Here is a 25,777-nt window from a genome sequence, read left to right on the forward strand (position 1 = left end):
ATAGTGTTATGGGAGTAACACCATAACCTTTTGCTGGCGCCTCCCTAACTTGTCACCACAGGATCCATTTTCAAAGCTGTAGATATGCACAAGCAACTAGTTTCTGCTTCAGAAGTTTGTTCTACTACTGTGTCACTTCATACCTGCTCAGCAGTCCACTGAGCCCTGACTGACCTAGGGCTTTGGCCTCCGTTAAATCCTAAGTCTCTGATGGAATCAAATGGAGAGCTTCCATAGTGCTCTGCTTGTACCCCCTGCTTGAATTTTCCACTTAATTGAGTGGTATGTGCAACAAATGCCAAAATTAATGTTTCTTGCCAAAACAGGGATATGAGACCTCCTGTGATGTGAGTTGTTGACAACAGCTATAAAAATGTTTGCATTTATATTTGCAGTTGGTGCATAAGAATGTGTGCACTGTTTACTACACAGTAGGCTGCTCCTCAACATCTCATCAGGAAAGCTGCTTTTCAGTTTCTGAAGGTGACAAACAACTGATTCAATGGCAAAAAATCCCCACTTACTAACTGCTGCAGGCTCACAGAAAAATAAAAGAAGTCAAGAGAATTGAAGCTAGAATGGAAATACTACTATATGCTGACATACTGCAGATGAAAGGAATCAATAGAAATATTACATTCAAGCTATGAGGAATTTCTCGGTGGGGGTTTCTAAGCAGGTTTATCTAAACACTTTTACTAAGGGAGTAATTACTATGGTGAGCTGGGCCATGCAGTCAGTTTCTGTGAGATAAACATGTGACCAGCTCAGGGCCTGAGACCCATCAATGACCTCTCTGCACTGACAGCCAGAGAATGGCTGCAGAGAGGGAGAAGGGAAATGGGGAGGATGACCTGGCTGCAAGCAAGGCATCTTTGGTCACAGCAAAAAACATCTGTGTTCACAAACATAGGGAGTTTTAGAGCACTAAGGCTATTGGGAGGCACCATCTGTTGAAGGCTGTACTTTTCACTATTCAGTGAAAAGCGCTACAGTTTTTAACATGGATTCAGTATCTAGTTTCCAATCATGGCAAGAAATATCTTCCCCTTCAATCCTGTTTGTAGAGAAGTCTTTGTTCCCAGTGAATAGGCCTCTGCAAATCTCCATGAGCAAAACCATTTAGCAAGCAAATAAAGTACTTGAAAATTATCTTTATAATCCAAAAAGATCTTTTAGCAATGTTAAAAATACAGAGTAAAAGCAAGTCAGTAAATTCTTTTATTCCCCCTGAATAAAAGTTTCCAAGGTGCTCACCATCTCCAGCAGCAGACAGCAGAAGCCATTTCCAATGGGATGACGACTTCCTGTGGGAGGCCCTAGTGAAAGCCCCTAGTTTACAAAAGACTTGTAAAAGAAAAAAAGCCAAACCAAATTATCTAACCTGTTACCCAAAAGATGTCAGAACATACACCAAATTTGTTTCACATCATGAAATTTTGCTGCTAATGAAACGAACTTAACTGCTCTGGGCATTGAAGCATAAAAGGAAAGAAACATCATCATGTTCAGTATTACAAGGTACTGTGTGGGGTTTTTGGCAAATTTTTCCTAGTGAAAAATGTCTGAAATTTCAGTATACATGTTAATGATAATATATGCTAGTTCATAATGCTGACTAAGACAAAATAAAGCAAATTCGATCCTCATTTTTGAACTGATTTATTTTGTTAAACCTTGTCTGGCTGTGTTTGGAATGTAGATGTCCTGCTATTATTCTTGCACAATGGCTCAATCACTGAAAACTCACTATGTGCTTGACCTTGGTTTGTGGCTTGACACCTCTTCTGCTCATGTTTCCACCTACCATCACCTCACTTCGGTAAGCAGCAGCAGTTCCATCATACCTTTTTCAGACTGATACAGATATTTTCTGATATAACTTCTGAAACAAAGCTTTTCTGACTGTTACCCATGAAACACCTTTCCATCCAGAGTAGTTCTTTGTATTTTGCATCTTTTTAATACAGACAAGTTTAACTTTAAAAACATAAAATACAGAAGCGATGTACTGTCTCTCCTGTGTGCTTTATTTTGTGTTCTACAGGAAAAGCACCAATCTGTTGAGGAAACTCTTAGTTATATCAAAGTGTGAGCTCTCCCTTGATTCTAATCCCACTCTAGGCACAAAAATAAACTGTAAAAGTTCCTGACTTGTTAACATGGCCTGTTTATTTGGTATCCAAACAACAAATTCCGCTATAGAAATACTTCAGGGACTGATTTTATTTGGGCCATGTAACCACTAACTTCTAGACAAATTCAAGAGTAAGTCCCATTCTTGAACAGCCCATCATCTATAAAAACAGATGGAAGACTATGGAATGTGAAAGACTAGAGCTGAAATGGCTTGTTCAAGATCATGAACGATCTGGTGGTGGACAGAATCAGTACTGAAAATGTACCTGGTTCTCTTAGGCCTTGTTTATAGAAGTGCCTGCATATCTGAGCTGCTCTAGATTAATATGGTTACATAGGGGATTATGCAAATAAAATTGGTACTGAAAGGATGACCACTCAGTCCTTGTAGGTATTTCCAGTGTTTACTAGATGCTGCTCTCACAGCATCCTGGAGACTTCCCTTTCTTTTCCCAGGTGGGAGCCCAATCCCACACTGTAGCAACAATAAACAAAACATTGAGTGTTGAGGCTGAACCAAAGCTCACAGATGTTAAGGGCTCAATCTGTTACTTCCTCAGGAAGGGCAATTGCAATCTGACTCACAGCTCTGCCCTGCTCCCCCCCAGGAAAGAGCCTCCTCCTGCTGCCAAGCACAGCACAGCCAAACCACAATCAGCGATGTTCTCTCTGCAAAACACACCCAGTTGCACCGGGCCTCTCACTGCTGGGCAATTCGCTCTTCTGTTGAGCTGCACTCAAATGACATAGACAAACTGCCAAAGTTTAATTAGTTCTGAGGGTATTTAGTGTGGTGACAGCAGAAAACACCTCCAGTGCAATGGGTTGTCTCTGCACACATTCAAGAATTATTTCCCCACACTTGAAACTTGTGATTGATTGCAGATTGTTTATCTGATGCAGTTTCCCTTGGCTGCCTTCAGAAATTATTTTTTTTCCTGTAGTTTCCAGTAGTTTCCCTGTGGGTGGTATTATGAATGTGGGCACTTAGGGCAGCCTTACTGTAGCACGGGCTCGCTCTAGTGCCCACAGTGTAAGTTGCAGTTGAAGCTTTCAAACCGCTGCAAGCTGAACTGTGTCATAAAATCATAGACCACTAGTCTCTGTTCCCACTGTTTCTACAGGAGTGAGTGAATGCTACAGATGATTTGAGGTCAGAAATTATAATTTATTCTGTTTTGGAAGTCTCCAGATAGGTGTCGCTCAGGAAACTATCACCTTTCTTTACTGTAGACAGCAAGGCATTTACAGCCAAGACTATAACCATTTTTTTTGTTTCTATTAGCTCTAGAAATAATCCAAAGTTTACAAGAAAGGTTAATAATGAATTAAACTTCATCTGTGCAGAGGGAATATGTACATGATATCTCAAATAAATAATTTGATGATTTCCTAGAAAAAATAATTCTGTGCACAATCCTCTGTTCCCTGAGCAGCCCCTAGATTTAAGCATTGGCCCTATGAAATGCCAGAACAATTACATTCTGAATAACACTGCCTCACACAACACCTGCAATAATATAATGTTTAAATGTGTATATTTGTACTTAAGCCAATGGCTGGTTCAACTAAACACAATGCACTCTTCTACTCTTTGTGCCTCACTCTGTTCTCCTTTGCTCCACCACGGGATCACTCGCACAGGCTGCGCCTCTTCATGACCTGCTCCAGCATGGGTCCCTCCCACAGCGTGCATTCCTTCAGGAACAGGCTCCTCCAGTCCCCCACAGCATCACAAGTCCTGCCAACAAATCTGTTCCAGTGTGAACCTCCATGGGCTGCCTCACCATGATCATCTCTATGGGCTCCAGGGAATCTGCTCCTGCAGTTGGACCACCTGCTCTCCTTCTTCACTGGCCTGCGTGTCCGCAGGGCTGTTTCTCCCTCAGCTTCCCCACTCTCCCACAACTGCTGCAAAAAGTGGTTTATATTTTGTTAGACACGTTCCCAGCACCCTTTCTGAGAGTCTGAGCCATGCCTGATGGTGAGTCCTTAGGTTCCAGTGGGAATGCCGTGCTGGGCCTGGGAATGCCTGCAGGCCCCCCGCACAGGGGCAGCCAAAATCCGCAGGGTAAAGAAAGGGAGGTGTATTGCCCTTTCACTGCTCAATGCAGAGTTCCCAGTGCTCAAAGCAGTGTTTCCAGTGGGAAATTGTAAATAGAGGAAGATAAAAATTGCACACCATGAACAAGGTTACTATAAAATAAATAACTGCAGATTAACTTTAAATGGAGGCGTGGTGCCTTAGCCAGGGTAGCCTGGTCTCACAATCCAGCCCAGCAATGGCTTCGCTGGGCACGCGGACAGGACAGGACAGCCTGCTCCTTCCCATCTTTCACAGCAGCCAGCTGGGAAAGCAGGGCCAGGCAGGGCCGATCCTGGGCCCTACTGCCTCCATCCCAAGCCCCTCCTTGGCCTCTGCATCTGCTCCTTACCCTTCTCAACCCCTCCTCTCCCCCTGTCTTCCCCATCCCTTCCCCACCCGTTCTTTTGCCATCCCTTCCTTTCCCTTTATTCTTCCTCTCCTCTCCTCTCCTCTCCTCTCCTCTCCTCTCCTCTCCTCTCCTCTCCTCTCCTCTCCTCTCCTCTCCTCTCCTCTCCTCTCCTCTCCTCTCCTCTCCTCTCCTCTCCTCTCCTCTCCTCTCCTCTCCTCTCCTCTCCCTCTCCTCTCCCTCTCCTCTCCCTCTCCTCTCCCTCTCCTCTCCCTCTCCTCTCCCTCTCCTCTCCCTCTCCCTCTCCCTCTCCTCTCCCTCTCCCTCTCCCTCTCCCTCTCCTCTCCCTCTCCCTCTCCCCTCCCTCTCTTCTCCTCTCCTCCATTCCCCATCCCTTCCCTTTGCATGGAAAATCACACTATGAAAAGCCAGTGTCTATAAGGGAGACATTCGAATGTTATTCGAATAAAAGGGACAGAGTTCATTAGGGCACACACCGGCGGGATTTCATGTCTCGAGGTTTTGGAGGGTACAGCCTCTTTTTATCCTAAACTCCAGGTGGCATGTTGCCCTGTTCCTTTCCCCATCGCCTTACGTACTGGAAAGGTACAGCCTTCCTGAACCACGCACCACACATTCCACCTCGAACCTGGCATTTTACCCTAAAGTTCGGAAACATAAGCTTGTGCAGACCCTTGTCTATTTCAGGAGTCAAGCTGTCTGCCCTCTGCAACTAACCTGCAGCTTGAAGTTAATAGCGACATTAAGACCGATTTCAAAGACGTTAACACCCATACTCCCACGCATCGAACTGTTTGTAAAGACAGTAGCACACATCTTCCCTATCACTTTCCCCTGCTCATGCTCCTCCTTTCCCCATCTCTTCCTCTTCTTCCTTTCTTTCCCTCTCTTCATCCCATCCCATCGTATTTCCCCCCTTCTTTTGCACAAGGCTTCCTTCCCCTTCCCCCTCCTCCCCCGTTCCTTCCTAACCTTCCCTCTCCTTCCCCGTTCCTTCCTATCCCTTCGCTCCCGCCCCTCCATTCCCCACCCCTTCCTTTCCCCTCCCCATCCCTTCCTCTCCTCCTCCTTTCCCCTTCCTCTGCCCATCCCAGCGCACACTACAGTTCCCAGCGGGCGGCGCTGCTGGCGCATGCGCGCTGCGGGCGCGCCTCCCCGCCCCGTGTTGTCCCTCCCGCGGGCGGGCCGGGGCCGGGGCCGGGCGCTGGGGTCGGGGCGGCTGTGCCGGGCGGCGCGGAGCGGAGCGGAGCGGAGCGATGGCAGCGGCGGGGCTGAGGTTCGACGGGCGGGTGGTGCTGGTGACAGGCGCCGGAGGAGGTGAGCGCCGGCCGGGCTCTGCGCACCCGCGGGACAGGCGGAACGGCTCGGGGGCAGCCCGGGCGGTGCGGGCTCCGAGCCGCCGTGGCCCCGGCAGGTGCCCCGGGAGCGGCCGGTCCAGCTTCGGGTGGGAAAAGCGGGTTGTTTCCGCAGCGGGGAGAAGCGGGGCTGCGAGAAGTGCTGTCCGTGCCGTGCCTGGCCGTGCCAAGGCCGTGCAGGGGTCAGGGCCGTGCTCCTGCCGTGGCGAGCTGCTGCCGTCCCAGGCCGGCCCGGCGCTGCCCACGCTGGGGACCCCTCCGAACGTGGGGCATTTCTGCTGTTTAAACACCCGCGGGGAGCAGCGCCGCTGCGTCCCGCTCGGTAGTGGATGTCCTCCTCCTCCTGTCCTGGTGTCCTGATTCCTTCCACCTGAGCTTGGACGTAGCGTCTGAGGCGTGTGACCCGTGCGGCTTGGCACAGCGCTGCTGCAGCACGGCTTTCACGGGTGCCGTCGGTGCTGCGGAAAGCAGCCGCCCACCTGCTGCTGCCTTCCCGGCCCGCAGGCAGGTGGGAGCGGAGGGAGATCCATCTCCGCCAGCAGCAGGGCTGGCCTGCGCTGTTGGTGGTCTGCAGGCTTGATCTGTCCGGGGAGCGCAGTCTGCCGTGGAATGCTTGGTTTAGCCAGGAAATGTTTTTGTATTTCCTGTTACGGCGTGGCGTTGGTTGGGTGGTTGGGGTTTTTTGTTGTTTGTTTCTTCCCCCTTTCATTATTATTTCTTTTTAATTTCTCTGCGCCCATGCTTTGACCATTGCCTGCTGTGGTGGCTGAGCAAAAATACTGTCAGTGTGGATGATGAGTGAGAGGCAAAGTTTGTGTTGGTGATGAGCTCTTTAGGAAACTTATTTAGCCATACTCGGAAAAGGTTGTGCCCTTCCCACAGTGGAGTTTTGCTCTCATTTTGTGGTGCGCACATAGGCAGAGGAGTCATTTTGAGGCCCTAGATTAAGTGATGTCTTGTGAAGAAATTGTTTTGGAAAGCACTGAACAGTCCATGCACATCACCTGAAAGTGACCAACCTAATAATAATTGAGACCAGGTTTTTTAATGGTGCTTTTCTGCTTTTACCAGATCTGTATTTGTGGCCTTTTCCCTATATAGTAATTTTCACTGAAGAACAGGTTAAGATCTTGCATAATAGCAAAACAAGGTCACTGTGGCAGTCACAAAGCTTCTGAGTAAAAGTTGCATGTCATAAGTGTGTGTACAGTGACCCTTGTACTCCTAGGGTTAGACTGCTTAAAAATGGTTTGCTAATAGAGAAAATTCCTCTTGTATGTTTTATTTCACAACAGCTTTTTAGTAAGCGTTGATTAAATTTAAGCCAAGATTAAGGGAGGTCCTGTTGTCTACAGATTAGTTATTGTTTTGCTTTTATTTAATTTACATCACTGTAGTAGGATTGCATTACTCATAGCATTGTTTTCTGGCATTGATTTTTTGGATGCTGGTGATGAGAGCTGGGAATTTATTTAGACATCTGAATCGCTAATTTGTGTCAAAGTGATACCTGTTTTCACAGGCGCACATATGTGAATAGTGTTTCTTTTCAGTTTGAGCAGATCCTCTGTGAAGTACTGTGTTGGACATTGTTTATGCAACCTGCCTTGTTTTTTTTTTTTTTTTTTTTTTTAAAGGTTAGTTCTGGTTCTTAAACGTTCAATCCTTGCTTAGCAGTTGAGAAGGCGAGCTCATATAACATGGCCTGAGTTTTGTGTGCTTATTAGTGGCTTTCCAAAACAAAAAAAGGTTTTCTTGGACTTGGGTTACGTGAGCAGTGGGTATATATGCACCTCACATGTGAAATTCTCCGTTGCTGAGGTCTAAGAGAGTCTTAAGGAAATTTTCAACTTATTGCTGTGAAATTAGTGTGCTTCAAAACAGTATATACGGTTCTTATTTTTTTCCCCCTTTTGTTTTGAGTAGTGGCTTTGAATGTCCAAGTGAGGTGCAAAGAGATACTGTTTGTATTCTAAGAAACCTTCTTCTGACAGATGATTTTTTAATCATTCCAGTCCCCTTTTTTTTTTAAATTAATAAAAAAAGGATCAGTGCCATTAATCCCAACAACTTTTGATTGGTACAGTGGATAGTATATCTGTAAATAATTTATTGCAATGAATGCCAAACACAGCTAGAATCTAAGCCAGAGTGAAGGTTCAAGACCCTTGCTTTTGTTTGCAATGCAGAAATGACAGTTTCTCTTAGGACAGGCAAACTATGTATCTGTTTGGTTAACTGAGGTATTAGGCATTCCTTTGTATCCAAATGATTTTGTCACTATATCTTCAATCACAGTTAAATTTTGTTCAGTTTCTTTTTCAAATCTTAACTTTAACTAGGAAAGTATCTTATTCACTTAGTGCGTAATTAATTAACTTGAAACATGCCCTCCTTCTTCAGTGTTACCTTAGGACGTTAAAGGTTCTTCCTTTCAAATATATTTTTCTATCACAAGCACAAGCACAGCAGCATACAGCTTTCCCAGATGCTTCGGTTGAATCCCATAACAAAGCGTAAGCATGGTTTGTTTGGGGTTTTTTTCTCTTGACCGGAAGTTTTACTTACTATTTATCTGCTTGTTTACTTTTATATTTTGTTCTTATAAAAGATTTTTTGCTCCTGGGGGAAATAATGTTTTACTTTGAACCTGCAAGGTGTTTGTTTTGAATTGGTGCATTTTCCTTAATGCGATTCATTTTTGTGTAGCTTTTGTTTGAATTGTGATCCAGGAAACAAATTCACTCTTGTTTTTCTTTTTTTTTTAAAAACTAGGTTTGGGCAGAGCATATGCTCTGGCTTTTGCTGAAAGAGGAGCTTCAGTAGTTGGTAAGTTTTATCTTAACTAACTTGATCTAGACAGTAACCTTTGCCTTTTCACATAGCTTGCCTCCGACAGTCCATGCCCTTTTTGACAGTAACCTTTGTTATTCAGTGGTTTTCTGTCTTATCTTTTGCTGTTTAATTTTGCCTCTAAGCTTTATTTTCTTATGAAACAAGTTGCCCAAGTTTCTCCAAGGGCTTACCTTTGCTGGAAAGCCAGTTTCAGATAATTTCTTCAGATTCTTCAGATTTAACTTTCATCTATGCATACAAGTCTTTACTGCAGTGTGTGGCCAGGGAGTGTGTTGTCTTAGGTAAATTCTGCTCAGAAGCTTCCAATATGACCATTTGAATATGTGAATATGTTGTCTTATTGTGCTTTCTCCCAAGAAATAAGTTACTGAAATGTAACTCAATAGCATTGTTTCTTTCTGCAGCTCATGGGACAGAAGAGCTGTCTGGTATCAGTGTCAGTGCCAAATAGCTGTCAGTAGGGGATTTCTGGTGGTTTTGTAGTTCCTTGGTTGAACCTTAGCAGGACATATTTAGTTATGAAAAATGCTGTATCACAAGGCAATCCTGAAAGTTGAGCTGTATTTTGGGTACTCACCTGCAGTCAGCATTGCCATTTTTAGACTGGCTCTTTGGAGAAGTCTATTCCCTGAAAGGCTTGTCAGGCACTGGAACAGCCCAGGGAGGTGGTTGAATAACCACCCCCGGGAGTATTTAAAAGATGTGTAGATGTGGCACTGGACTTAGCAGTGTTAGGTTAATGTTTGGACTTAACCTTACAAGATGTTTCCAACCTAAATGATTCTGTGATTTTGTTGCCTATGAATGAATTTGTACAGGTACTGTTCATGAGTTCAAGATTAAATGCTTAAAGAGATTATGGACAAGACCTTGATCACTGTTTTTGTTTGTAGTTTTCTAATGACAATACCAATCTCAGTTTACAAAATTTCATTAAAATTGTTTGGTTTTACTTCATTGATTAAAAATGTGTATGTGTGTAGACAACTTCAAAAAAATCTGGGTTGTTTCTTCTTTTTTTTCTGTTAATTGCCATCTTTGATACTTGCTGTATTTATCATGGACGTGAATAATTCACATTGAGTTCTTATTTAGGAAAAATTGTGTCACTGAAGCAGTCCAAATATTTTATATTGACTCTCTGTATATGGTGGTGGTCTTACTTTCCAGAATGATCTGAAGAAAATGTATTTTATTGCCTGACCATGGCTAATGCTCCTTTATCTCTTGGCCTTATTGTGCAATAACTAAACAGTAAGTTAAGAATTGACTGTAAGGGCAACTTGTTGTTTACTTTTGGAAACTTCACCACACTTCAGCTTGTCTTGCAGTATTACCTTTACATGCTTGTATTTTTTTTCTCTTGTTCTCTTACAAATCTGACTTCAAGGAGTTGAGAAACTACTTGTATAAACACTTAGTTTTTAAAAAGCAGATATGAGGCTCATATCTGCCTTGTCTCTTTGAAACAATTTCCCTTTTGTAAGCTATGGAAATGAAGGTATGTTACAAGAACAATGATCAAATGATCAAACTCTGGAGGAATATTTTGAGTAGTTGGAAGAATAACAGTAGACCCCAACATGATGCCTTTGTCCAGTCCTGCATCTCTGTTGAGTGAGTTGCTGTTGGTGTAGTTAGATTGACAAGAGCAACCTAGGTGGAAAACTTCATTCTCATCACCCTAAGGCTGCCTGCTACAACTGCTTTTTGTTTTTCTTTATCTCTTTCATGCCTCTCATCAGGAAAGGTTGAAAGCAGGAAGAAGGGATGGTTTGCTTTTGTCTTGCATCCTGTGTTATCTCCAGACCTGCTGTTTCTTCTGGTCTATCTGAGGGCTCTTGTGTTGCTGTTTTAGTTTAGAGTTATGCTTTTGAAGCATCTCTCCTGATATATGTCTTTTTTGTATTTTTGCTTGTATAATGAAATGGTATTGAATTGCATGAGTGCTTTAAAAACAGACTGGAAGATGCAATCTATCAGCACACCAGCATTGTTCATGTGTGTTTGGTTTGTGACACCAGAATACCACAAGAAATCAACTGCCTTACTGTTTAAAAAACTTGAGTGAGGTGCTCTGCACCAACTGTTTCACCCTTCAGATTTGCTTCTGCTACTCTGCTGTGACACACTCATAGCCTTAGAGGAATTCTTCTCCAAGGTTCAGACTATAGTCTTTGGCTCTTTTCGACTGCGTGTTCTCAACTGAAAATTGCATGATGTAAAGTTTGGGCTTAAAATAATGTTATTTCTCTATTTTGTTGTTAGTTTTTTTTCATTGTTCTATCACACTCATGGAGTTACTATTTTTAAAGCCTGTAATAACTCAACTCTTGCTTACATACTCATTTCAGTTTCAACTCCATTAGTGCCTGTGCTCAGCCTAAGGTACTTTACCACCTCTGAAAAATTTACCAAATATTTAATTAAGTTTTTGTCAGCAAATTGCTATTGAAGTGTGGGACAAGCATATATAAACTTGTCTGTGGTAGAGAGTTGTAAGGTCTTAAAAGGACTGAATGGTTTGTATATGTATACCACCCGAATCTTTCCCAGGTGTAGTTCCTGATTCGCTTTCCTCTAATACCATGGATGTTGCAGACTTAGCAGTCTTCCTGCGTTGCCTATCCTAACACATCACTACATGCAGAAATTTTTCTTAATGCCTCACTTGAATTGTGTTGGCTGCATGTTTGGATTGTTAGATATTGATCTATTAGCTTGGGTATTTTTGTCTCCTTTGTTTTTTGCTTCAGTCTTAAGGTCCTTGTACTTCTTGCCTAAGGCTGGGTATTTTTTGCATTTGGTTTGATTTGTTTGTGCTTTGTTGTTTTTTCTGTTTTGTTTTTTTTTTAATATGTCTCTCCCCTTTTGATGCTCATTTCTTCTGTACTTTGGGATTTTTATTTACTAAAAAAGTTTTCTGCCATGTTTCTACATTTCTCTTGAAGTGCTGCACACAAAGCTGAATATAGGATTCCAGATGAGGCTTCTTGATCTGGAAAATACTGAGTGATTTTGTGGTGTGTCCTGCAAGCTGTGTTCCTGTTTACATGGAGAGTTTAAAAAAAAAAGCACAAAATGGGTGTGTTTCATTTTGTCATGATGGAACAGACTTGGCATTGCTGTTTGCATCAAGACCAGCAAGAATATCCTGCATATTTTGTGGATTTCACTGTGTCTGGTTTCTTGAGGATAGAAGTTAGAAGGCAGAAAGCTGGAATTCACCATAGCAAAAGTCTGTTTAGCAGAACACCAATGTTTAATTTAAATTCAGTCAATTCTGGCTTTCTTACAATTCCCTTTTGAACCCATTTAAACAACTTAGAATTTTTAAAAATACTTTGTCTAAATACAGTGTTTTTATGGGATTTTGGGGATTGTTTTTGTTCCCCTGGTAATTAATTCTGTGAAGCTGTGGGATGTGCAGGAGTGCAGCAGAGTGTGGCAAGGGTACATTCCAGCTGCCATTAGTGACGTGTGCCCCAGTGTGGAGAGCAGCCTGGAACAGCTGTGTGTCAGGTGGACCTCTTATGCCACCTGAGCAGGATCTGGAGCTCCAGAGCAGGCACTGGAGCCTGCTTTGTTCAGACCGCTGGATCTTTTCGGTGGTGGTGTTGACTAGTAGTGGTTTAGCTACTCTATTAAACAGGAACAAAGTCTTTCCAGTCTTGCTTACTGTTCTTGCAACAAGAGACTGGAATAAATGGCCTATGGTTGGGGTATAGTCTAGATCCTTATCTCTGAACTACAGCACAATTACAGAGGTAGCCTGAGCAGGGCAGGCAAGTTGAATACATGGTGGAGGGCAGAAAAAGGTTCTGTTTTCCATGTTATTTAAAGAAAAAGGGATAATGTATGTTGCATGACTTCAAAAAAATAGTCATATGTCCTACTATTTTTCTCTTGTCATCTGTGGTTCTCAATAAGATCCAGATGCAGCAGGCTTTATTAATATGCCTTACAACTTCCAATGTGATAATGAGGTAAGGACAGACCATGAAGTCTGAGTGTTAACAACAAAAATTTCATTTCTTTTTCATGTGCAGTGAATGATCTTGGAGGTGATTTTAAGGGATATGGCAAAAGCTCCTCAGCTGCTGACAAAGTTGTCGATGAAATCAGAGCAAAAGGAGGGAAAGCAGTACCCAATTATGGTATGTTATTTTTCCAGATGAGTGTAATGCTTTATCTGTATGAATAATGGACATGTTAAATGAAAAGTTGATGCTGCTTAGTGAAAGATTACTGCCAACTTACCATTAAATATACATTAAACAGGTGTGATATCATGTGGTGTGAGGAGACAGATGCTAAAAGCAGGTGCATTAATTGCCTCTTTTAATTAAGATTTGTCTACTAATGCCGATCTCTTTTATCTCACTTTTTAAAATTGATGTATTAAGCAGGTGTTCATCCACAGTCTTCAGAAGCTAAATGGGAATGGATAATTCTTGCTTGCTTTGCTTTGTGTTTTTCTTGCAGTGGCATATGTCGTGCCATTTAGATTTGCTGTGTTGGATTTGCTTTAGGCCACATGCAGATAATGGCTGTATTTGAATTCAGTTTTCACTGGAGCTGTGCACAATTTATTTTTCTTAGCTCTGTGGAATTAGTTGTTAATATCCTGGAAGTGTAGTGTATCCAGTTAATTTTATTTGAGAATTTGTACTTTTTTCTTACAGATTCCGTGGAAGATGGTGAAAAGCTTGTGAAGACAGCCCTTGAAGCTTTTGGGAGGATAGGTACAGTTGCCTAATTCATGTTGAAACTTGTTTCCAAGTGCAAAGCCATTATAAGCAGTGCAATTAACAACATGTGTATGAAATACGTTTTGACCACAGTAGTACTTACCTGTAGTCATGCCTGTAGTCAGTGAAATCTGAATAAGGAGCTTTCAGCTTTTAATCTGACTTACCAATTTTCCTGTTTGTTTTGTATTTCTTTTTGGTGGTTTTAGCAGAAGTTTAAAGCTTAGTTTATGATTCGTATTTTCCCACTTCAGAATTTTGGAATTTCAACAATTTCTATCACAAAGCACAAAGTCTATGAAGTGTTATAACTGGCTGCATAGAATTAGCATAAATAATGTTGCTGAAAACATAATTTCATGTTTTGTAAACTCTTCTGCTTACATAAGGTCAACACGCATTAACAGAAATGAAAAAAAGAAAATCCTAAGGTATTTTATCTAACAGTTAACGTTCTTTTTAACCATGTGATTTCCACGATTTGAAACCACTTGGTGAATTTAGCTCAGGGTTAAATAGCTTAAAGTACACATAAACAAAGTCAACAGGAGCCCAGTTAAATATCTGATGAGAAATTGTTATGATCCAGGTCACTTTATCAGCTTTGACACTCTATAGTTCCTCTAGTTATCGTTTGGGCTACTGCAACAAAGCTGTTGGCATAAATTGCATAATCAGGGCATTCTGAAATTCAGAGCAGGCTTCAAAGCTGTACAGGATGGCTGCATCCTGCAGGTATTGGATTCCCAGGCAGCCAGCACTTCACAGCTGTGCCTGCCTTTCAGGCTTTGTCCCATTTAAGTCTCTGTTGGGTTGAGACTTGCCTGTCCTGAAGCATGATGAAGTAATTTTTGTCCAAGGGTAGAATTCATTAATCAGGACAAGGAGCTATAGAATATATATAATATGATACATATGTTGAGTGTTGCTGTCTGTATATATTTGGAAGTAGGAGAAAAATAGAAACAAGTTTGTATTTTATCAGTGCATTGAATTAGTTACCTTTTTTTTTATTTCAGATATTGTTATAAACAATGCTGGGTGAGTATACCTGTCCTGTTTGAGTGTGGGCTGTCCCTTTTGTGTAAACAAATGTTGATCTTGTGTTTGCTTTGTTTCCCTAATGTCACATTTTAGGATCCTGAGAGACCGTTCCTTTGTTCGGATAAGTGATGAGGATTGGGGTGAGTTGATTTTAAAATGACTTTCTGTGCAAAATATTCTTTCTGTGCAAAGGGTGACATGTACATCCCTCTCATGGGAACAAGAAAGAACAGAAGACAGGGAAGGCTTACCTTTTTCCCTGCAAGCTTAATGGAAAGCTGCTTGCAGTCAGTGTGCAAACCAGGTCTGTGCTGCAATGCATGGTAGGTGTATGTAGTTCCAAAGGGGAAGAAGGGCTTTTCTTCCCACTCCTGGTTGCCAAATGCAGTAAGAAAAAGAGCTGTGTGAATTACACACAATAGTTCTTCTGAGCACAGCATTGCTAGTGCCAGGACTGAGTGGCTGAATACTAAACAGGCTTAAAAGACTCAGAACTAAGCAGAGAGGAAAGCAAACTAATGTGACAAGGGACCGAAGAAAAAGCAAAACCTTAATTGAAATAGTAGATGATGGTAAGTCAGTGGAGGAGACTTTACAAAGATAGTCTATCTGCTGTACTTCTTGTCTGAGTCTACTTAAGTGCAGGAATTTTGAATGCTTTTGAATTCTGTACAGGAGAGGCCCATCCAAGAGGTGGTATATGTGGGCAGCCCCTTCATAACCTGTGCATTTTCAGGCAAGTGCTGAAAAATGATCTGTCAAGCCAAGAAAAACCCCAAAACCAACCAACCAACCAACCAAAAAAAAACCCCAAAACCAAAAGAAAACCCCAAAAAGCCACAAAAAACCCCCCAAAAAACCCCTAAAAAACCCAAACCCCCCCCCCAAAAACCCAAACAAAAAACCCCCAAAAAATGCTCAAAAAAACCAAACCAAACAAAAAAAACCAAAAAACAAAACAAACAAAAAAAACCCAACAAAAAACCAGTTTGAAGGGAGTGCATTTTTGTAATGAGGAAGAAATATGGTGCATTTCAATCTGGGAGACAAAGCCTGGAATTACTAAACTGATGTTAATTTGTTCCTAGATATAATTCACAGAATTCATTTGAGGGGATCGTTCCTGGTCACACGAGCTGCATGGAATCATATGAAAAATCAGAAATTTGGGAGGTAAAAATGTGTGTTCTGTATTGCATTTTTCAGTAGGGTATAACAGACTGATGTGTGCCCAAACAGTGAAAGAGGAGTCTTGCATTCTTTTCTTTCTCTTTCTTTGGATTGAAGCAAAGTCACTGAAAATGTTTTTACAGTTCTGATCCCTCCTCTCCACTTCCTCAGCCAAAAGTTTAAAGGTTTTTTTCCCAATATATTTAAATGTATTTTTCTGACTCCCAAACAGAAGTTACAACTATGTAAAAATACCATTTCGGTTTACAAGGACTTGTTAGAAATGTTTGTTACTTGTATGTTACTGCAAGTTTGAGGGAGTCTTGTTCTGCTCCTTCTTAACTCAAATGACTGGTACATGCAATTCTGCTTGTAGGCCATGGACTTTTTTTTGTTTGGTGTAGGATTGTCATGAGTTTTCTTTGTCAATTTTAACCCTTTGGACAATTGTATTTGTCTTAAAAGTTATGGGAGTGTTCTTAGTCTGTTTTGGTATGTATTACTGTTAACTCAAAAACTTCAGTGAAATCAGATTTTTTTTTCCATTTTTGTATTTTATCAAAAACCTTATCAAAGCACTGATTATATTAATATTAACCATACCCATGTGTTGAAAACTGTGTGAGCTATGTTCTCATCCTGTGACCTGAATAACATTCATTCTCATCCAGGGAAGTGAACTGCGTGGGTAGCGAAAGTCTTTAGTCTGGGAGATGAAAATTAAATTTTTTCTTCAAAAACAGCTTAATTCTAGAGTTGCATCCATTTAGGATAGTGTTTCCCTTGTAACCTTTTCTGTATTTGCTCAGATAACAGTGGTAGTGAGTGCTTCTGCAGTTTGTGGATAGACATGTGCCATCTGCAAAATGCCTGCTGTACATACAGTTGGTAGCTTTTCTTCATTATATTGAACCACTACTTGCAACACTTCTCTTTACTTAGATTAAAAACATTAGATTATTGGCAGTGAGGCAGATAAAAAAAGTGAAATGTATGTAGATCCCAGCTATGCCCTGTGTTTACAAGTAGATTTCAACAGCATCTGATAAGGCTTCATGTTGGTTTTGCATGGCCTGGTTTTTGGTAGCGGGGGGATTACAGAGGTGGCTTCTGTGAGAAGCTGCTGGAAGCTTCTGCTGTGTCCAGCAGAGCCAGTCACTGGTGGCTCTGAATAGGGACATGCTGCTGGCCAAGACTGGACCAGTTGGAGGTGATGGTAGTGCCTCTGTGTGCCAGATTTAAGAAGAAAATCAAACCAAAAGGACACACAGTTTTTTCTGCCCGGGGAAGAGAAGGAGGGAAACAACATGGAGACACCGGGGTCAGTGGAGAAGGAGGAGCAGGAGGTGCTCCAGATACCAGAGCTGAGATTCCTCAGCAGGCTGTGGTGAGACCATGGTGAGGCAGCTGTGCCCCTGCAGCCCATGGTCCATGGGAGATGCAGAAATCCACCTGCAGCCTATGAGGGAGGTGCCCATGCCAGAGCAGGTGGATGCCTGGAGGAGGCTGTGATCCAGTGTGAGACTCAGTGGAGAGAGAGGGCCCTTGTTCCAGGCTGGAGCAGCCTGTCCATGGAGGACTGCACCCCATGGAAAGAGTGACCCCCGTCACAGCAGTTTTAGGAGGACTGTCTGTGGGAGTGACTCACATTTGCAGCGGGTGCGGTGTGGCTGCTGCTTGTGACAGTGGACCCATGCTGAAGAATTTCAGGGAGAACTGTCTCCTGTGGGAGGGACCACATGGTCTCACAGGGGATGGACTCCTCTCCCGGAGCAGCAGAAGAAAATCTTGGTGATAACTGACGAAACCAGCTTGCCCTGTCTCCCTGTGATGTTGGTGGGAAGGAGGGATGGGTTATTTTAGAAAGGGCTTATTTTACTTCTCATTATACTTCTCTATCTTTCTTAGTAATAAATTCACTTTGTACATTTAAGTCGAGCCTGTTTTGCCCTTGGAGTGTTTTCTCCCAATCCTTATCTCAACTCATGACCCCATTGTTAATTTTTTTCTGTCCTCTGCCCAGCTCTGGCAAGGGAGGGTGAGCAAGGAGCTTTCGTGGCATTTGGCCAGTGTCAAACCATGACAGGGTTCTTTTAAAAGTGGAGGTGTAGACCCATTTCTATTGAATTGAGATAACCTGCAGCACAATGTTTTCTTGCCTCAAACCAGCTGTGAACTGTAGTGATTTTAGAGCTCTTGCATGACCAGTGCAGTCACCTCCAAAGCAATAATGGGAACAGCAAAGAGCAAGACTTTCTTTTCCTGTCTTCTTCTGTCATGCATTTAATGCATATTAGAATTCTTTGAATGTGAATTCTGTGAGAACAGATCTTCAGATATTACCAGGTAGATAATATTAAGGAAAGTAATTTTCAATAAAGTAATTTTATTCTGAGTGATGAAACCTTTTATTAGTTGTGAGAATAAAACCATGTGAAATGAGGAGAAAAATGAAAAAAATTACTTTTCTCTCTACAGGACCTGATGTCACAGAATGTCTTTCCTAGTGTTGCAATATCACTCAGAAAGCCTCATGACTGTGTTGGTTTTCTGCTACTCTGACAATGGTCAGGATTTGTGAGATGTTTGATATCCATCAAACATTAGTTACCTGATTGTTAGCAAAACTAACAAATAATATTTTGTTTTGTGGAATATGGAGACTATAATGCCAAAGATGGCAAATGTTGTTGTGTAGAATCAAGTAACTTGAAGAAACAATTTAATTTTTTTTCCTCTCTTCTCCCCTAAGAATAATTATGACATCCTCAGCTGCTGGAATATATGGAAACTTTGGTCAGGCAAACTACAGTGCTGCAAAACTTGGCCTTTTGGGTCTTGCAAACACAATTGCAATTGAAGGCCGGAAGTATAACATCCACTGCAATACAATTGCTCCTACTGCTGGATCCAGGCTGACCCAGACTGTCATGCCACAAGGTGAATAATTTAAGGTCTACATGTACTGGTATTTTTCAATGAATTGAAGCACAACAAACTTTCTTACCTCTTAGAAAATGCAAGTTCTTCACACTTCATATACTATCAGTTCATTTTTCCTACTATCATTTTGTCTTTGAACTGTCAACTTATTTACTTTGTCTGTTGTGAGGAGTTTTACTTTCTGCCACAAGATATGAAGCAAATTTTCTCATTTGCAAAAGCAATTTCATGTAGCAAGCTCTTTAATTATAATCTCTTCTACGATCCTCCTACACTAGTGGAAAGGCTTGTTTGTTTCATCACATGTGACATCAAGTATGTTCATGTGGTGTCTGCACTTGTTGCAGTATTGCCTAATTGCAGAATACTTAGTTTTTACACAACACGTCATGTGTGTACTTAGTGGTTCCATGACCAGCAGGAGATGATAGTGAATTGCTTAATTTTTCTGTATTGCACAACTGCTAATCTTTGAAAGCTTGAACAGATTTAACAACATAAATGTAAATTTAGGATAAATAGGCTGACTAATTACTTAAGCAAATGACCAGAAGAAAAATAATTTGGAAAAAAAAAGGTCTGTTAAAGGAAATTGCTCTCAGAAAATCTTCTACAATCAGCCTATTTCGTTTCACGCCTGACCTTCTTTTCCCTTATGATGGGCAGATTTCAAATCCAAGGAAATCATCACATTTTTCAGACTGATAGGGTATTGGAGAGTAATATGTTTTGTATGTTATGCACAGATCGAATGTTTGATTTTGTTTGACTGAAGTAGCCTGGTTTAGGTCAAAATAATCCAGGAGGTCATGGCTCCAGCAATCTTGTAAGTTCTAAGTTCCAGGATTTAATGGAATTGTTTATAGGAGATCTAAACACATGAAGCATGCAACGTAAAATGGATTACAGTAGCTGGCAAGTCTGAAGATATTTAATCTACATAGGATGATAAAAAATACCGCAGAATTTTCTTTCTTAGTCATTTTAAGGAGAGTAAGATCCTTTGGTCTCTCTGTAAGATACTTACAGCTCTGATGATTTATTTCTTATCTTGTTCATTCTATCCCTATCCAGTTTTTCAAGTACCCCTAAAAGATTTGAACACCAAAACTTAAAATCATTTTCAGTGGTCATCAAATTATCCTTGTTAATCTTAGTCAGGACTTTCCTATTTGTCTTCAGATGTCTGCAGGCACCTATGCTTTTTCATTGCCATACATTGTTATTTATGTTCAACTTCACCCATATATTCTTGTTCTTGCTAAGAACTCTTAAATGCAGTTTGCATCTTTTGTGTGGTTGTTTTTGGGTTTTTTTTTTAAACTTCCAGTACCTATTTTTAAATTATTTTAGGAGTGGATTACAAACATTAATGATAATGGCATAGGGCTAGATTTTAAGACTAAATTATATGTGGCATAAAGTAGAATACTTTGGAAAAACCTAAGGGGTTTGCTGTACGCTTACAACATGCCATATTAAATGGAATTCAACTTTCTTCTACTTTTATGGAACTTCTGAAAATGAACTTCTTTTTATTTTAGTTTTTGCTATTAAAGAAGTACTTGTAATAATAAGCTTTTCTAGCTCTTCATCTGGGAAAATCTGGCTACAGTTGAAAATGCTTGATGACCTTTAGCTGAGGAACAGCTGTATATCTATTTACTGCTGTTGAAAAAATAATATTCTAAATGCTGAAAAAGGACATTAATCAAAGTTAATATTCAGATAGTGGATAGAATATGTGATAAGAACTGCCTGGACAACCACACTGTTCCATGACAGTGTCTCAAATTTCAGATAGCTTTCTTTTGTCCTATATGTCGATGAAAATCCCAAAATAGGATTGATATGTAAATTTAGCAGGGTGATAATTCTCTACATCGTTTGGAAAATCAGCATTTCCAAATGAGATCATTCTTAAACAATCAGCCACCGCAGTTATTTCCGTAATGTCTTGTCTATATAGTTGACTAGCATACTAAAAGGAAAATTGCTCAGGTACGTCTCTGTCAGGATTATGTATAGCTATCTTATCCTTACTTCAGGCTGCCTGTCAGGTGGAAATTTAGGAAGGTTATCTGGCTTTGCAGTCTGCATGTAGCAGTGTTCCAAACAGTTGAACAGTCTTTCATCTCTCTGGATGAGAAGCGATGTCATGGGCTTAGGCAGCATATATGTATCTCACTAGACGTTCATATTTATTGAACCTTCAAATGTTTCATTTACCTGGTCCTTTCTTTTAATTACAGAATACTATTGATAAAATTCTCCTGGTTCCGCTGTTCATAAGAGGGTGTTAGAAATACTCTATGCTTTCACCAAATTATTTAATCTATTTCATGTTTCCCCCCTCCGATTTCCTCTAGATCTGGTCGATGCTTTCAAACCAGAATATGTTGCTCCATTAGTAGTTTGGCTTTGCCACGAGAGCTGTGCTGAAAATGGCAGTCTGTTTGAGGTAATTTTTTTTATTTTTCCTTTCTTCTCCCTCCTTCCCTCCCTTTGCTCTTTCTCCCAAACTCAGTTGTTTTATCTTGTCCAGCCTTAAACTTTTTGCTGAAACTAAATTACCACGTGTGAACTACATACTCAGCATAGACAGAAGGCATATTGATCTGGTTGTACAGTATTTGATAAGTACTTCAGGCAGTCGCAGTTTAGTCAAGTTCTGTTCTGTGCTCAAAATGCTACTAATTTCATTGTTAAAATTCTTATTGTACTCTTTTAAGGTTGAAAAGATACCACAATTCAAAAGACATTTTTGTGCTCAAAGTTCTAACATACCAAGTAGCTTGCAGGAGGGAATAATTACTTAATTATGATATTCATTATAGGTATTGGATCAAACTGCTAACTCATATATTGATGGAAACTGTTTTATGTTGGTCACATTCAGGTGCTTAACTAAACTGTTAAAGACAACCAGCAGTAGTTCAGAAATTCTTAATATATTGAGTTTGTTCTGAAGTATGGTTTTGTTTCCCAGCATTACCAAAGCTTTGCTTTGTGACATGTCCTAAGCTGATTATATTCTTTCTTTCTTGGCAGGTCGGAGCTGGGTGGATTGGAAAATGTAAGTATTTTATGTTGGAGGATTGGTCTTGATTTGGAATTGACATCTAGACTGTGCAAATTTTCTTTAGACTTAATGTGTATGCTCAAGACATTTTTTACTCAGGCAAGAAGACAAATAAAAGCCTAGGGTTCTGAGGAAACTGCTTATATTTGGTAAAAGTTAAAACTTTTAACTTCATGTAGGAAAAACTGGTAACTTCAGTATGTGCATTGTTATGCTTTTGAACTGACAGTGACAGAAAATCTGCCTGAGAAACTTTAACTCTTGGATTCTGGGCATAATTTGAAGTCAAATTTGTAGTGCTAAGTATACGTTGCTGCTTTTCTTGATAACTTTAATTTTTCATGATGTAAAATACCACATGCTGATAAACAGGCATGTTTTTAATTTTTCATATTTTTCATTGCTTTCCACCATTACTTATGCTTCTAATAAAATACTAGTATGTAGGCATGTTAAGACAATTAGTCTTCTTAAATAACCAGTAGCTATGCTACCCATGTATTTTCCTTAGTGACTTCAGTAACTAACTTAAATACTAATTTAAGGAAAATTTGCAGGAAATAATGAGGACTTATGAGAAGAAAAAAATACTCTGTGTGTGAGATATCTTGGCTTTCTTCCGAAATCCATTGAACCTAGTACAAGCACTGTTATGATCTGTACAACTTTTCAGCCTTCATGAGTATCAGAGGGTTGGAAGTAGCGCTATTAATTCCGGAAGTCATTCTGCTTATTTTTAATTATTTTTTTCCATCTTGATAACCATTTTGTACATTTCTAACTAACTGCAAGTGTTCTGTGTAGCTGGAATGGTGTTTCCAAGAGGTGTGGCAAACAGATGAAAAGAAGCAGGGTAGCAGCACAAAATGTTTTGTTGCCCTTCAGAAGCAGTTAGGTTTTAATACAGCTGAAAATCTGCACTTTGATCAAGAGAAAATAACATTTTTCATCATTATAATGGCTATGGTTGACGTCACTGAAATGAAACCAGATTGGTAATGAGGTACCAGTATGGTATGGTACCCATGTTCATTGCCTTCTGCTATTTAATGGCAAAACCAACAGGACTGGTTAAGTATTCGAATTACAATCCAGGAAGTCAGTGTCCTTGTGGAACTAATTTCACATTGGCTTTACCAATTTCTCTCAGGTTACAGTATTGAAGTGCAACTTCAGAGACTGTTTAGAGGTGCTGGCTACTGGTATTAAGGTTCTTTTACAGATAACAAGCAATTTTCACTTTTTCCCTGTAGTTTTCTATGCTTTCAGAAGACTCCTAAGCAGTAGTAGTCAAAGTCATGTCAGAAGAGAAAGTCTGTAGATAAATACTAGCTACAACTTCTCAGTAGACAGAATCCTAAAACTAGTGTTTCTGGGTAGAGTAAAAAGTCTGTTACAGCTTCAGTGAAACTTAAAACCAATGCTATTCCCTTTCTAAATGTTAGTTAAAGCAGTGAGCCCTTTTAGTCCAGCTGGAAGTTATACTGGTGAGTTACATTGGAGTATTTAAAACGTTTCCCTTACTGTACCATCTTGAATGTAGTGGCCTAGAGGAAAGTTGTCTAAAGAAATTAAAAACTTTGTTTGTTACTGGAACTCTCTGGTTGATGTTTCCCATTAGTGCGCTGGGAGCGATCCTTGGGTGCCATTGCCAGGGGAAAAAATCAGCCAATGACACCTGAAGCAGTGAGAGATAAATGGGACAAGGTGTGTGACTTTGATAATGCCAGCAAACCCAGAACCATCCAAGGTAAGGGAGACTTGTAAGTTGGGGCTATTTAGCGTGGGGAACAGAATGTTTTTGGGAGACCTTACTGTAGCCTTTCAGTACTTTATGGAGGCCTCTGAGAAAGACGGGGAAAGATGAGACAAATGTATACTGTTGCCATAGGACTAGGGGTTATGGCTTTAAACTAAAAGTGTATCAATTTAGATTGGATATAAGAAGGAACATTTTTACAGTCAGGGTGGTGACACACTGGCATAAGTTGCCCAGAGGGGTGGTGGATCCCCATGACTGGAAATACTCAAGGTCTGGTCAGACACGGCTCTCAACAAACTGATTTACTTGGAGTTGTCTCTATTCAGGAGTTAATGGAGGCTAGGACTAGCTGACCTCTAAAGGTCCCTTCCTATCCAAACTATGCTTTGGTTCTGTGTATGTGGATAGCTTGGGTACGCAAAGCTTAGAAGAGAATGATTTCTTTCAAACATTTGGTGAAACTTCAAAATCTACAGAACTAACAAATTTTCTTGTAAATGTGTTACATTAATCGTTTACTGTTTCAGTATGGTCAGATTTTTCTAAAGCAACTGCTGAGTTCTTGCATATAGCATTAAGACATTATTTATCATAACAGTTTCTAGAGAAGTGACATCATTGTCATTGGAAGCATTAGAGTCAGACTGATGACAGTGTTTTATTTGATTGCACCCACATGCAGACAGCATAGTAATAGAGAAATTGTTTTTTTCTTTTCAGTCTTGGAATCTTGCTTTTTGGTGAACATTTCACTACATAAAAGCTCTGGTTAAATCATGGGATATATTACAGCAAAAAAGTTCTTACTGTGCCCTATGTTCTTGGGTCACATCACCCCCTTGGCTGGTGACTGAAATGATTTTCTCTTTCAATGCTTTGTTTACTTTTATTGTTCCTTGCCAGCATTTAAGACAGCAGGGCAAAAGAAGGAAAAAGGCATCCGTGTATACAATGTCAGTTGCATTTCAAAGATAATTAAATACGCAGTAGTTTTTTAAGCTGTTGGTTCTGAAATCCATTACGATATTTTGTTATAAATCTGAAAGATATGTTTTTAGATGCGTTTACTAGAACCAGAATAGTGCACAGTTTGTCCTTTCCCTTACATCTTGGCACACTGAGGAATATAACCATCCAAATGGTAGTTCTAGGTCACTTTACTGATCCTTATCTTACAGGTATCCTGTTTCCAAATGTATGCAAGTTTATACATGTTCTCTGTTGTGCTATGGAATGGTATTTATAAGAACATAATTCCAGCTTCATCACTCCTGATCTGTTCTAGGACCTGTCATGTGCACTGTGTTACTTTTATAGGTTGCTAGCAGAAAGGTGTTGTAGATGGGGATTTCTTTTCAAAGTTGCTTCAATATTATATATGGTATTTCACATCTGCCAGTTGATGCTATGGGGAGGAAGAACTGAAGAAGATTTTGAACTTCAAGTAAAAGTGCTTACAATACAATATGGCAGGAAATCATAAATGTTACATTGGCATGGATATTCCTTGCCTTCTGTTATGAACTTAGTCAAGATACAGCTTTTTCCTTCCATTGCCATCAAGCCACAGATACTGAATAAAAACTTGTGCATTAGTTGTTGTATTGTGTATTTGTGAAAACCAGCATAAGGGTGGAGGAAAATTGTTAGCTGAATAGAATTTTTAGTTCTATTAGAAGTTTCTATTGCTGTCAAATTCTCCTCTTTATTGCTTGAAGATATTTGACTGTGAAATAAAGGAAACTAATTAGAGTACTTATAGTAAAGATTAAAGGTACAATACCTAGCACCTGCAAGTTAAAACTCTTCCTGCAGATTTCCTTAATTTGAGTAGGATGATGTTGTGAAGAGCATTTGTGTACTAAGCATTAGGTTTGGTAGGAAAAAAAAAAAAACCAAAAAGGAATTAGATAAAGTATTTGCTTTTAATGTAATAGAAAACTCTTGTAATCTGAGATGCTAATCTTATTTCTTGTTTTAGTAATACTGATAGGAGAGGCTTGACTTTATGACTTTGTATTCTGTGCATAATGCAGAAAGACCAAATTAAGTGTGATGCAGAAGCTTCTGAAATGTCTGGTGCAGGGTGCAGTAGGTCACAGTTGCATCATGCACTGCATGTTGGTGCAACTCCCAACTGTTTTCTCCTTGCCTTTGTAGTGTACTACTTGCTCTTGTGTCATTGTCCAATTTTCCTATTGTGGAAAGGGAATCAGACTGTG

The 25,777-nt window shown here is 40.4% G+C and overlaps 1 protein-coding gene across 2 annotated transcripts in view; it reads left to right on the forward strand.

The window, feature by feature from the left end:
• Window positions 1–5,753: 5,753 nt before the first annotated feature.
• HSD17B4 (hydroxysteroid 17-beta dehydrogenase 4) overlaps window positions 5,754–25,777 on the forward strand; it is a 63,269-nt gene continuing 43,245 nt past the window's right edge. The window contains exons 1-11 of one of the 2 annotated variants that reach the window (XM_064402820.1): window positions 5,754–5,909; window positions 8,723–8,776; window positions 12,853–12,960; window positions 13,489–13,548; window positions 14,574–14,595; window positions 14,692–14,738; window positions 15,687–15,771; window positions 18,521–18,708; window positions 21,081–21,172; window positions 21,763–21,787; window positions 23,415–23,543. In XM_064402820.1, coding sequence (XP_064258890.1) covers window positions 5,849–5,909; window positions 8,723–8,776; window positions 12,853–12,960; window positions 13,489–13,548; window positions 14,574–14,595; window positions 14,692–14,738; window positions 15,687–15,771; window positions 18,521–18,708; window positions 21,081–21,172; window positions 21,763–21,787; window positions 23,415–23,543 — 871 coding nt within the window. In that variant the 5' untranslated portion in view covers window positions 5,754–5,848. Of the gene's footprint in view, window positions 5,910–8,364; window positions 8,464–8,722; window positions 8,777–12,852; window positions 12,961–13,488; window positions 13,549–14,573; window positions 14,596–14,691; window positions 14,739–15,686; window positions 15,772–18,520; window positions 18,709–21,080; window positions 21,173–21,762; window positions 21,788–23,414; window positions 23,544–25,777 lie in introns of those variants that run through there. The other variant, XM_064402821.1, reaches the window with a different exon arrangement.

This window comes from Passer domesticus, chromosome Z (genome assembly GCF_036417665.1).
Source record: "Passer domesticus isolate bPasDom1 chromosome Z, bPasDom1.hap1, whole genome shotgun sequence".
In the NCBI taxonomy this organism is placed as follows: Eukaryota; Metazoa; Chordata; class Aves; order Passeriformes; family Passeridae; genus Passer; species Passer domesticus.